This window comes from Rutidosis leptorrhynchoides, chromosome 5 (genome assembly GCF_046630445.1).
Source record: "Rutidosis leptorrhynchoides isolate AG116_Rl617_1_P2 chromosome 5, CSIRO_AGI_Rlap_v1, whole genome shotgun sequence".
Classification (NCBI taxonomy): Eukaryota; Viridiplantae; Streptophyta; class Magnoliopsida; order Asterales; family Asteraceae; genus Rutidosis; species Rutidosis leptorrhynchoides.
In genome coordinates, this window is record NC_092337.1 from 400,660,930 (window position 1) to 400,674,406 (window position 13,477).

General features: G+C 35.2%; 1 protein-coding gene across 1 annotated transcript; it reads right to left on the minus strand.

Moving 5' to 3' along the window:
• Positions 1-4,188: 4,188 nt before the first annotated feature.
• LOC139849878 (uncharacterized) lies at positions 4,189-5,265 on the minus strand. The gene is made up of 3 exons (XM_071839491.1): positions 5,174-5,265; positions 4,886-5,016; positions 4,189-4,754 (listed from the first exon to the last, which is right to left on the minus strand). Exons 1-3 carry the CDS (start codon positions 5,263-5,265, stop codon positions 4,189-4,191), a joined length of 789 nt encoding a protein of 262 aa, XP_071695592.1.
• Positions 5,266-13,477: the final 8,212 nt, after the last annotated feature.

The following is a 13,477-nucleotide window of genomic DNA, read 5'->3' on the forward strand; positions in this document are numbered from 1 at the left end:
CGATATGTCAATACGGATTTGTCCATAATAGTCCATCAGTCATAATCATAAAGTGCGAAAGTCTTCGTCAAATTATTCTTATTCCCGAAGTCAAATATTCCAACTAATTGGGGATTCGAATTGTAACAAGGTCTTAATACTTTGTTTAATGAATACACCAGGTTATCGACTGCTTGTAGTCCAAGGTTTTACTACTTTGTTAACAATTACACCAATTACCCTTGAATGTAATCCACCCCTGTTTCAACAAGTCTATTAACTATTAATCCAATCCCGTGTCCGATAAAATGAACAATTATTGGTATTTATAGATATCCCACCCACCGTACCCAGTCAAGCGTATGTGGTTATATATAAATACGTCAAATTATAAGTCTATATATTAAATCAACGAGGTATCATTTAGTTAATATAAAACTCATTAATAGCCCATAGTCTAATTTCCACAAGTGTCGTTCTTTTGTCCAAACCCCAATTATGGTACAAAGCCCAATTACCCAATTTTAATATTTAGCCCAACATCACGATTACTTCGGCATTAAATAAGCATAATAATAACTTAGCTACGAGACATTAAATTAAAAAGGTTGAACATAACTTACAATGATTAAAAATAGCGTAGCGTTACACGGACAGAATTTCGACTTACACCCTTACAATATTCACTAACATACCCTTATTATTAGAATTTAAAATTAAAATTTAAATTATAATATAAATATAAATATATATATACGTTGATAGATAGATGGAAAGGATGGATATATGATCAACCAAAACTGCAAATTTATAGGCATGTGGCCAATATTTCAGGGTCATGCGATCGCATGGCTTTGATGCCTGATTTCCATGCGATCGCATGGAGGTAGGTATCAGCTCACACTCATTTGTTTTCTTGTTTGCCGACGTTTATATTATATAATATAATATATATATTAATTTTAAGAATTAATTATATATTATATTATATTCATGTGCATAGTTGACTTGTAATTTTTAGTCCGTTGCGTCGAGCGTTGAGAGTTGACTTTGGTCCCGGTTCCGGATTTTCGAACGTCCTTGCGTACAATTTAATATCTTGTATTTTGCGTTTTGCGTCTTGTACTCTTGTAATTTTGAGACTTTTCTCATCAATAATTTGAACCACTTTGATTGTACTTTGTACTTTTGAGTTTTTTGGTCATTTGCGTCTTCAATTCGTCGAATCTATCTTTTGTCTTCACCTTTTATTATTTAAACGAATATCACTTGTAAATAGAACAATTGCAACTAAAAGCTTGTTTTTCTTGAGGGATAATGCTATGAAATATATGTTCGTTTTTAGCATTATCAAATATAAAATTTTCATGGTATGTTTCCTCTTGTGTAGTTTTCTTCTATTACAAGTAAATTAATCATGTTTCTCTTTTGTGACAGGTGAGTGCGGGAGATGTTAGGATTTTCATTGCACTCCGTGTTGAGAACGTAATTTCAATTTCTTACGTTTATACTAATTTGTATATTGCTATATTTCAGGGTGTATTAAGTGAGTCTCTGTTCCATTCATCATCGCTCTTATTTACTTATCGTTAATTTTTATTGATTTGATATAAGTGTGATTAAAACCCTAATTTTTATTTCGCTCTGTAATTTGTTATCATAAACCCTAATTCTGATAATGCGAAATTGATTTTGAAAATTTCTATTTGGTGTCTATTAAATAAGTGATGTGGTGAATTTTGATATTATGATCTATGAGCTTATGATTTTAAAGGATCGGTATCATAGAGATTTAATATTCGGAACTGTTTGTGTTATAGGAGATATTAGCATTTTGGATGGGTTATAAGGATCTTGTATTACTCAAAAGCATTCGAATTTTTATCGTAATCACACTCACCGAACACATAAATTATGAAAAGTCTAGCAACGGTTTGTTGCATTAACTCTTGTAATAACTTGATTCAGAAGTTCGTTTTTAGTTATTTTAGGCCATATATGTTTAAATTAATTAATTATATAATCATTTTAGGTTAGAAATTGATTAATACTAACATATTAGATTAATCTGGATCCTCATATCTTCATACATGTTTCACTTGGTTAAAGGCTTGAAATGCCTTGAATGATGAAAACACTGGAAGCTAGTTTCGGATTGGGTCATATTGTAACAACTTAACTGACAGAAAATTATATACTCTTTCATTTCTTTAAGGGGTCTGAGAAATAAATCCCTTGCAAAAAAACACTAATGTAATAATATGACTTCAAATTTTTGATTGTAACAAGCAAAACACACTCGCGCTTTGCTGCGGGGTGACTTCGGATGGTTAACGGTCGGTTTACTTTGATAATGTTAGCTCTGTCTACTTTACATCTAATTCGGTCTAACATCAGTGGACCAAACATATTGAGATAGACATTCATTTTGTCAGAGATTTGGTTGCTCAAGGATAGGTCCTGATTCTACATGTTCCATCTAGATATCAGTTTGTAGACATATCCACCAAAGGCCTTCCATTGGCTCTATTCGATGAGTTTAGATCTAGTTTGAGCGTTCGCCGTACTCCCGCTTCAACTGCGAGGGGATGTTAGCCATTATATCTTAACCCATGTATTTAGCAGTTGGGCCTAGCCCATTTATATTGTTAGGGTTTAGCCCCTTATATCCATGTCTTATGTAATGTTATACATTCAAAAATAATATTATGCATCATTTTCTAACAGTTTTGATCGGTTACTTGTCGATTAACTGGATGTTTAAAAAATAACAGAATGAAAAAGGAAGTGGAAAAAAGGTAGTAAATAAAAGGAAAAAATACCCTCGAAGTTGGGGGTATTTACGAGGCTGCAACTGTGAACAGTGATAGCTCATGAGGATTAGCATATTTATATAACTTAATGGTTGTTAGCCTCGGGGACCAACCGTGTAACTTGTGCAAACCATGAAGACCGACGACGTCAAATAAATTTAAGGGTAAACATGCAATATGGTAATATCACAGGGACAAAAGGCGTAATTATGTCTAAATAAAAAAAGGAAATGACAAAGATGTCGTTGTCAATAATATCATGTTCATGCCAATTAATATTATAGTGTAATGTAATGTAATATAATATAATATGTGCAATATTGAAATAACAAAATCATTTGAAAATTCACGTGACATCATACTATACAAGTTTAATTTAGTGTGGTACCATTACTTTCTTTCAGGATTGAAAATATGATCCATGTATCTTTTTTTTTTCTTTTTTTTTTTTTTTCTTTTTTACGAGGAACCCCACTATGGGCCAGAGCACATTGGCCCCCCCACCGCAGGTAAACCCCGGGTAAACGGCAAGCCAGCCCTCCACCGCTACCAGGTAAGGCATTCTCCAGTTTGGTCATTAAATGCGGGTACCCCTTAGGATTGAACCCGAGACCTCCCCTTCACTGAAAGTGCTGGTGGCCACCCAGGCTATGCCTGGATGGTTATCATCCATGTATCTTAACACACACTTGACGTGTGCATGACTTAAAATATTTTTATTCTTATTCAGCAATAATGATTTAGTGGCTAAAAGAAGATTAAAGTTAAGTTGTGAAAGATCATAAACCGAAGATCTCGACATTTAATTACAAAATTTGTAAGATGCATACCATAATCGATGTTATATCCGACAGATTTTGTAAATTGATTCAAGCAATTTGTTAAATCTTCATCATAAATCGACATCGTAATATTCAATGTAATAACTAATTGCGCTTAATTTCGACATGATAATATTAAAATTCAACAGCTAAAGCACTCGGCAAATTAGAAGATTTCATGATTTCATTTATTTAGATGATTGTTGGTTTGAAATGATTTGCGAAAAAATCTAAGGGTTGACCAAGACTGTGATAGCGGCATAATGTTCGTCTGATTTTGGGAGTTTTACCTAGTAGAACCTGTGTTACTGTGTGCTTTCCGGTAAGGGAGTTTAAAGAATAAAAAAAGAATTACTTATTTCTTAATTAGTTTTTAATATTGATATGGAATCATGGATAGTTGGATCAAAGGGGTTTTTTTTTTTTTTTTTTTTTTTTAAAGGCAAGAAACCTTTTATTAAACACACAAAAAGTTACAATACAAACTTGAAAAAAGGAACAAATCAGCTCGACAACTCAAGAAGCCTAAAAACTCGAGGTGTTGCAAAGAAAGCAACACTATCGACTATATACAATCACTGAATATTAAGAAAGACTCCCGGGTTGGATAACCATTCGAGCCACTCGATTTTCCTTTCTCTCGATCTATTAGAAATCCACTCGAACGTCATAATTTGAATCTCATTTAACGCGACCGGTCCATTCCAACATTTGTTGTTAAACACCTTGTTGTTTCTATTCTTCCAAATGAGGTACATACAAATCCATCTCGTTGTTTGCCAAGTAGTAGACCCCCAATTTGACGAGTTCACATTATTATCGATGTTGATTAGTTCATTCAGACTATAACTCGCAAAGTTACCGAAACCCCACCATTTGAACACCCGTTCCCATATATCGAGAGCGTACTTGCAGAAGATAAGCACATGGTCAACCGATTTCAAATCGTCATCGCAAAGAGGGCATCGAATGCTATCGAGATCGATACCCCTTTTGTCGATTTCAACCAGAACCTGAAGCCTTTTTTTTTGTGCTCTCCAAATGAATAACACAATTTTTTTGGGAACAAGTTTGTTCCTGGTGGTGTCGTGGTGAATGAGAGAGTACCCAGCAGCTTTTCGTCCACGATTCTCGACAAAACCTTAACATCAAATAAACCGTTGCTTTTTAAAGTCCATCGCCATGAATCTGACTCTCTGCCTGAGTTGCCTCTAATTGCCGATGCCGACATCAGTAGTTGCTGGAGATGCTCCAACTCTCCTCTCGACCTACCTGCAGGATCACGCACCCAATACCAGCTGAAGGAAGGATCTGTACCATTTAAATTCACTCGGTCCGTGACACTTGCTGCTCTGTTCTGCTCCAAACGAAAAAGCCTCGGGAATAATTTGCTCAACTTGTCTCTATCAATCCAAAGCTCATTCCAAAAAGATATTGTACTCCCATTACCAACACAACGAGTGAATGAGTTCTTGAAAGGGATTTCGAGGTCCTCCAAAATAGTACATGTAGAAACAATATTATGCCACGTACTTAAAAATTATCGATGAGTAAACTCACTTCCCATCGATAACCCACCACACACACCATATAAGCTTCGAATTACTTTTGCCCAAAGGGAATTGGTTTCGGTTTTGAACCTCCACCACCATTTTCCCAATAAGGCCAAGTTTTTCGCCCGTAAAGACCCAATATTTAACCCCCCCCCATTCTAGTAATTGTTTAAAACATTTTCCCACTTTACCCACGAGATTTTTTTATGTGAACCTGACCCGCCGCAAAAAAAAGATCGTCTTACACTCTCAAGAATTTTTATCACACAAGGCGGAGCGCGAAAGAGCGAAAAAAGTACAATGGGAGACTATTAAGAACCGACTTTATGAGGATCAATCGTCCACCAAATGACAACGAGCGCATCTTCCAACCCGATAACCGAGAATTGAACTTATCAATGATCGGACGCCAATCCCTAATCTTATTCATTTTCGAGCCAATTGGTAAACCAAGATACATACACGGGAAGGTACCAACTTGACAACCAAGATACCTTGCAATACGGTGAGTTTCTTCTTGGTCAACTCCTACACCGAAAACACTACTTTTATGAAAATTTACTTTAAGTCTCGAAACTAGCTCGAAGCATTTCAAGAGGTCCCCAAGGTAATTGACATTCACCCTACTCCATTCACCGAAAAAGATAGTGTCATCCGGGTACTGGAGGTGCGAAACCAACACTTTATCCACCACGACTTCAATGCCTTTAAACAATCCTTTGTCCGTGGCTGCTTTCGTAAGTAAGTTTAAACCTTCGGCCGCCAAAATGAAAAGAAAAGGAGATAGTGGATCTCCTTGACGTACACCTCTACCTAACGGGAATTCGCGAGTTGGAGATCCATTAACTAAGATAGAAACGGAAGCCGAGGTTAGACAACTTAGTATCCAATTCCTCCATTTTGACCCGAACCCCATACACTTCATAACCTCGAGAAGAAAGCACCAATTGATACTATCAAATGCCTTTTCGAAATCAACTTTAAAAACAATACCTTTCTTTTTATTGGCTTTTAAAAAATCTAGCGTTTCATTCGCAACTAAGACACCATCAAGGATGTAACGATCTTTTAGAAAGGCACTTTGTTCCGGTCCAACAAGGGATGGCATTACTTTTCGGAGTCGGTTCGATAGAATCTTTGAAACAATTTTGTAGTAGCTCCCGAATAAACTAATCGGCCGAAAATCCCCAAGACCTAACGGGTTAGCTTTCTTGGGAATAAGAGTAACGAAAGAAGCGTTACATCCCCTCGAAATGTTACCCATTTCCCAAAACCAATTGATTGCATCGATGAGATCATTTTTTATGACACCCCAAAACTTTTTGTAGAATCTCATATTGAATGCATCCGGTCCCGGTGCCTTTGTGGTTCCACAATCATTAACCGCCTCAAGTATTTCCTTTTCACTAAACTGACATTCAAGTGCACAAGCCTCTTCAGTTGTGATGGTAGGGTATTGCAAGTCCTCTAAGGAAGGTCTGAGTTGATCAGGTTCCACAAACTGATTTTTAAAGTGGACGAAAGCTTCATCTTTGATATCGAGCGGGTTCTCGTTCCAACTACCACTGATTATAAGGCAACTAATATTGCATTTATTGTATTTGTTATGAATGATGTTGTGAAAGAACTTCGTGTTTTCGTCCCCGTCTATGGCCCACCAAACCCGAGCGTTTTGTTTTAACATACCCCTTTTGGATTTTTCCATTTCGACCCATTTTTTTCTCGCATCATTCCATATCCGTAACTCAGTTGGATTCAACGAGCCGCATTCTGCTTTTAGTTCTAGCTTCATGGCAGTATTCTTACAAGCCTCCAATTCCTCATCTAATTGCCCAAATTTTATCTTGCTCCACTTTCTGAGTGCTTCTTTTAAGCATTTGAGTTTCTTGATGAAGTTGTAGTCTTTCCTGCCTCCTGTCATGACCGACTGATCCCATGTGGTTTTTATAACATGCTCGATATCGGGGTCATCCATCCAAATATCAAAGATCTTGAACGGTTTCGGTCCAAAATTAATGTCACCATCCTTTAAAAGTAGTGGACAATGGTCAGACGTAAGTCTATCCATAGCCACCACTAAGAGGTTACCCCATAATGAAATGAAGCATTGAGAAACAAGGTATCGGTCGAGCTTACTAAATTTAACTCCGTTATCACAAACTCTCATAAATTTTCTTCCACCTATCGGGATGTCAATTAAATTGTTGTGGGTAATAAAGTCATCAAATTTTTTTACTCTACTTTCCACATAAGCACAGTTTAGTCTTTCTGAAACATCCCTAACCTCGTTAAAGTCACCACAAAGGACCCACGCCTCATCATGTTGATTTTCAACCAACTTTGCCAAAGAATCCCATAAAACTTGTTTTTTCGCGTCCTCGTGTGGTCCATACACATTGACCACGTTTAGGTTAACCCCTGTACTCTTCCAAACACCTCTTATACCAATGACTCTATCGAAAATAATGGTATCATAAGCATAAAAAAGAGTGGTATCCCAAATAAGAAGTTGCCCGCCCGATTTCCCGATCATAGGTTGCTGAATGAAATCGCACTCATTAGACCCCCAAAAACTTTGAATCCATGTTAAATCGACCTGGTGCAATTTCGTTTCTTGTAACGCGAACAATGAAGGTTTTTCTTTAGAGATCATATTTTTCGTTGGCCCGTATTTACTATTAGGTCCAGACCCAAACCCTCTGATATTATAGGTTAAAATCTTCATAATTAAAATAAAGCGTGCGAGATAAAGGAATACCGAAATACCAGAGGGCTTCTTCTGCCATTTCAAACCCAATTGGCATCCGTATTCATAGACACCATCTGAGTTGAGAGGTTTCAAGGAACAAGAAGTGTTTTTACTAGTTGTATCCAAAGAGCCTGATGATTTGGAGGTCTTCTTACTGCCCAATTTACTCGAGGAGGTGCTAACACCCCCAGCACAATAAGTACATCTAGATCGTAGACCATGGTTGATTTCCTTTCTTGCAGAGTTCTTTAGGTTCAATATTCTGGAAGATGTCTTCCACTTTGCGATACCAGACCAGCAACAATCTCGATTTGTGCCTTTATTGTTACCATCGCCCTTTTTAATTGATTTTTTGATCTTAGATTCTTTGCTTTTGGCGTTACCTTTTACGGTCTGATTAACTGATGGCCTATTTTCGACATAATCATGCTCCATCTGATTATAAGGCCCACGATCCATGTTTCCTTGGCCCAAATGTTGTTCAACTTCTTCTTGGCCCATGTGAGTGTTTTTATTGGGCTCCAATTCAGTTTTATTGGGCTCCTCATTTATATCTCTCTTTATGTCACCAAACGTATCCCCTACTAATTCATCTGACTCCACCTCGTTGGCTGAACCTGCTTTTTGTTGCGTATTAAAACTTTGGGGTATTGACATTGGCGCCGTCATTCTTGTCAGTAGGGTTTGTCTTATTGGAAGTTGGGCTCTCTGTATCTGTGCATCCTTTCTCATCATTAACCTCGACACAATTTACATTGGTCTCGTAAATGTTACCGTTGTCCCCACAACCCGACCCTTGATCTTCATGAGATTGACTGTCCATATTCTGGCAAAAGTTTCCAGAGAAGTTACCGGAAATATTATCTTTTTCGTCACCATCACAATTACAGGCATGTTCATTAAATTTTTCCGGCCTGCCTTCATCATCCTGATTGGGATTTAAAAAATCAACATCGTCTTCATCTGGCAGATCAAAAGTGTCGTCAATAAAATCATCCTCATCATCGTCACTAGATAGGTATTTACCTTCTTCAACCTTCTGTGTTTTTTCGGTTGTACCAAATTCGACTTGGAAACGTCTGGTAACATCTTCCTTAATACTAACGTAGCACATGTTATCCTCCTCTTTTAATGTGACCAACCTTCTTAGTGAACTGTGCTGCTCCGAGTGTGGATTAGAATGCTAGCTTTAGTAAGATTCTGGTTACCTTCATCAAGTTCACAGTTTTCCCATTGTAAAATCTTCCCCCACCAGCCCGCTATTGTTTGAAATGTTTCTTTGTTCCAGCAAGTAACCGGAACTCCACAGATATCGACCCACATAAGCTTACCCATTGATCGTCCAGTACAATTTTCTAGTCTCTTAACCGTGTTGCACCATTTGAAGATGGCATGCCCATTGTTTGATAAGATAGAATCAACTGTATTGGCGCAATCACAGACTATCATCATGGCCATTCCCCCAATGTATTTTAGGGAGAAGTTGAACATCCCTTCTGCCCTACACAGATCTTCAAATTGAAAGAACAAATCAAGACTCTTAAGTTCACACCATATTGATCTCCCAAACAACGATGTGTTTTTTTCCCTAACTATTATTTGTCTTCCATCTGTGAAAATCATTTCATTTTTTCTTGTACTTCCTTCTTTCACATCGTTCCTTTCATTAAGTTTTGACCTTAAATCTTCTACTTCTTCACCTCTTCTGTGGCCTGACAGTTTATGCCTTAAGTCTTCTCCCCTTCTATGGCTTGGGATGTCTTCTTCTCTTCTGTACCTGGAAAGTTTCTCCCTTAGGTCTTCGTTAAAGTGCCTTGCAACTTCACAGAACCTTCTGCCGTCCATGAATGCGTTATCCATTTGGCATCTGGGATGGTCTGTGTGTTTAACTTTAACTTTGTTTGTGTTGTGAACATTGTCACCAATGCTTCTACGTTCTCTAGCCTTAAACACCTTGATAGCTAACCCATCGAACTTGATTTTTTCCAATGAACTTAGAAGTTGCTCAGCAGATTTGACATTAGCGAATCGAACAAACCCGAAACGACCCCCATTCTTTAATCTTCTGCCAGCCACATAGACATCTCTTAGCTCTCCGTAGACTTTGAAAGTTTTCCATAAATTTGGGACCCCCCAATTATCCGGGAAATTGAAGAACATGAACGATGTTAAATGGATTCCGAAAAGCCTCGTTAGTCGATCTTGCAGTCGCCCATTGTACCTGTTTTGCTCCGGTGGTGCTCCGCCAAAATTTCCTCTCTCTCTATGCACTCTCTCTCATCTCTCTTACTTCTTGTTTTTCCGAAAAGGGTTATTTTGATTTTTTTAATTAATTTTTAGTTAGTTCTTAAGGATTGGCCTGTTAAGGATTTGATTTTTTTATATATTTCTCTATTTAGAATTTCTTTTAATTATAAGAGGGAAGAGGGATTATTATTATTATTATTATTATTATTATTATTATTATTATTATTATTATTATTATTATTATTATTATTATTATTATCGTTTTTTTTTTGGGTAAGGGAGGAAACCCTCTTATGAACGAGCACATTGACTATCCTATAGAAGGTAAAACTTTGGGTAATCAAGCCCCCGAGCGCGAGACCTGGTACCGGGTGAATTGCACTTATGTGCACCCTCTAGTCACACTCACTTTTAGAACAATTTGACATAGCCATAAATTGAACCCGGGTGGTGTGCTTCATTGGGCAACTCGGTGGCCACTCAGGCAGGCCTGCGTGGTTATTATCGTTGTTGTTGTTGTTGTTGTTGTTGTTATTGATATTATTATTATAATTATTATTATTATTATTATTATTATTATTATTATTATTATTATTATTATTATTAGTATTATTATTATTATTATTATTATTATTATTATTATTATTATTATTATTATTATTAGACAGGCGAATTCACGTAATTTTTTAAGGAAGAAATCGAATTTATCTATCCCATTAATAATATTTCATAAAGTATTTGTTATGTTGATTAGAAAGCTAAACAATATTAAAAGTAATGGTGTATCAATATTGCAAATGCAAGGTGAGACTTTGTACTTAATTCTTAAGGTGGAGTTTCCTACGACGTATTCGATTATTTTAATCTCTCAACATGTTGATGAATTTTATAGAAAGTGAAGATGATTTTCTTTATTATGAGCACTGTTGCAAAACGCCCCTCTCGAGCCGTTGCGACGCCCGTTGCGACGGTTTGGTGACTAGCCCGTCCTATCTTGAAAAAATCCGTCTAACATGACAGTCAGCGGTAAAAAATCGGGTTAAAGTCGGTCAAAATTAAGAAAAGCCAGAAAATCGATAAAATCATTCAAATTTTTCATATTTTATTTTGAACTTTTTTGTATTAAATTAACGTTTATAGCAATTATGGGTACAATTTAATCAACTAAAGTTTTTTGGCTTTAAAATATGTATACATATATAAATTTATATACTTATATATTAAAAGTCAACTTTGGTCAACCTCCGTTTCGACCCCATCTCGAACGTCTCGACCTTTTTAGGACCCTACCATCTCGACCCCGTCTCACGTTTTTTGCAACCTTGATTATGAGCATACTTTGGATCTACTTCAAGGTACAACGCGTAATTTATTTACTATTATGTCTTTAGAGTCTTTGTACTCAATTTTTTAAACCTTTTTTCTACTCACTTCAATTTATTTTCTTTGCTTGTATTTTTTTTCTTTCTTTTCGGCAATTGAATTTATAAAATTTCCTCCCGCCGCAAAGCGATGGCACCCCAACTCATTATTATTATTATTATTATTATTATTATTATTATTATTATTATTATTATTATTATTATTATTATTATTATTATTATTATTATTATTATTATTATTACAATTCAACCACGTAACCTTTTAGTTTATTATTGTTTAACTATTTTATTTACTACAAATCTATTACATAACTTTTCACTTTTTAATAACTACTTATTATTATTATTATTATTATTATTATTATTATTATTATTATTATTATTATTATTATTATTATTATTATTATTATAATTATTATGAAAATTATTATTATTATTATATATTATATAGAGTTTTTTTATTTTGTTAAATGGTTTGTACCAATATTCGATTTACGATTCACTTTATTGATGTGATATTTGGGTCCTTCTACTCGATAATACGGAAACTAAAAAAATAATCAGTGATAGTTACTTTCTCACTTATTATAAATAAATCATATATTTTTTTACTTATTACAAATCAATCATAATTATTACGGAGTATTGTTTAACTTTTTCAGTTATAACAAATCAATCACATAATTTTTATTATTAGAAATCAACTATAATTATTATTGTTGTTGCAAATTATTAGTGTTACTGTTATTATTTTGTCTTTTTCCTTTTATTTTGTTTGTAAACTTTGAGTATTTTTCAAGGTTGTAAAAGTCGCGTGTCGGTGACGTATCGGTCGAGATCTAAAACGGACGCGTCGGCCGAGTCGGGGGACGCGTCGTGGACGCATCGATCGTTGACCAACGTTGACTTTATTAATAATTTCTTAAATATATATTTAGATATACATAAAATAGTTGATTATGTACCATAAATTTCTTAAATAAGAACTTGAAATCTAAAACAATCAAACTTTAAACTCAATTAATGTTATCAAGTACATAATCAGTAAGGACACAGAAAAAAGAGCGGCTCAAAAAATGGAAAAAAAAAACACTGATTTTAAATTATATCAGATCTTGACGAAAATTTGATTGACTTTGACCGTTTTTGACCAACTTTAACCGTCTTTGACAGACTTTGACCGAATTTTTAGCTTTGACCGTCTTTTGAGTCGTTTTCAGAAAAAAAGGACGGAGAAAAAAAAAACGACGCATCAGCCGACGCGTCGGCCAAATCGGCCGACTTTTACAACACTGGTATTTTTAGTCATTTCAATTTATGTCTTTCACTTTTTTTTCTCCAATTGAATTTAGTCAACGTTCTTCAATATAATACGAGGAAGCCCCAACTCGTTAAATCTAAAAATGTGAAAACAACATGCGTGAAATTCAACTAATAAGATAAAGAAAATTAAGTTATATTAATCAAATAAATAAATGAGATAATATACTACAAATAATATATATATATATATATATATATATATATATATATATATATATATATATATATATATATATATATATATATATATATATATATATATAGGGAGAGGATATAGTGAGAACTATTTTAGTGTGAGAACTCTATGAACTCCAAATACACTGAACTTCTAGCAAAAAAAGTGACGGGAAAGCAAAAACAAGGGAAGTCGAGCAAAAAAACACGCGAGCGAACAAAAAAAAAGGCGGGCGAGCAAAAACAAGGAAGTCGAACAAAAATTTAGGTGCATTTAATCACATGTTCTACATTTTTTGTTCGGTTCTACAAAATTGTAGAACGAAAATGCGTTCGAATTGGGGCAAAATTAAGAAGGGCGAACAAAAATTCGGGCAGACGAACAAAAAACACGCAGGCCGCAGGCGAACAAAATTTCTAAAACCAAAACCCAAAT

What these genes read in the sequence shown, in the direction of transcription:
- LOC139849878 (XM_071839491.1), bottom strand. Translation starts at nt 5,265, where the DNA reads ATGGTGGTGGAGGTTCAAAACCGAAACCAATTCCCTTTGGGCAAAAGT. An exon ending in TGGTGGGTTATCGATGGGAA is followed by an intron (nt 5,017 to 5,173) that starts GTGAGTTTACTC and finishes TTGGATTGATAG; the next exon opens with AGACAAGTTGAGCAAATTAT. An exon ending in TTGGGTGCGTGATCCTGCAG is followed by an intron (nt 4,755 to 4,885) that starts GTAGGTCGAGAG and finishes TTTGATGTTAAG; the next exon opens with GTTTTGTCGAGAATCGTGGA.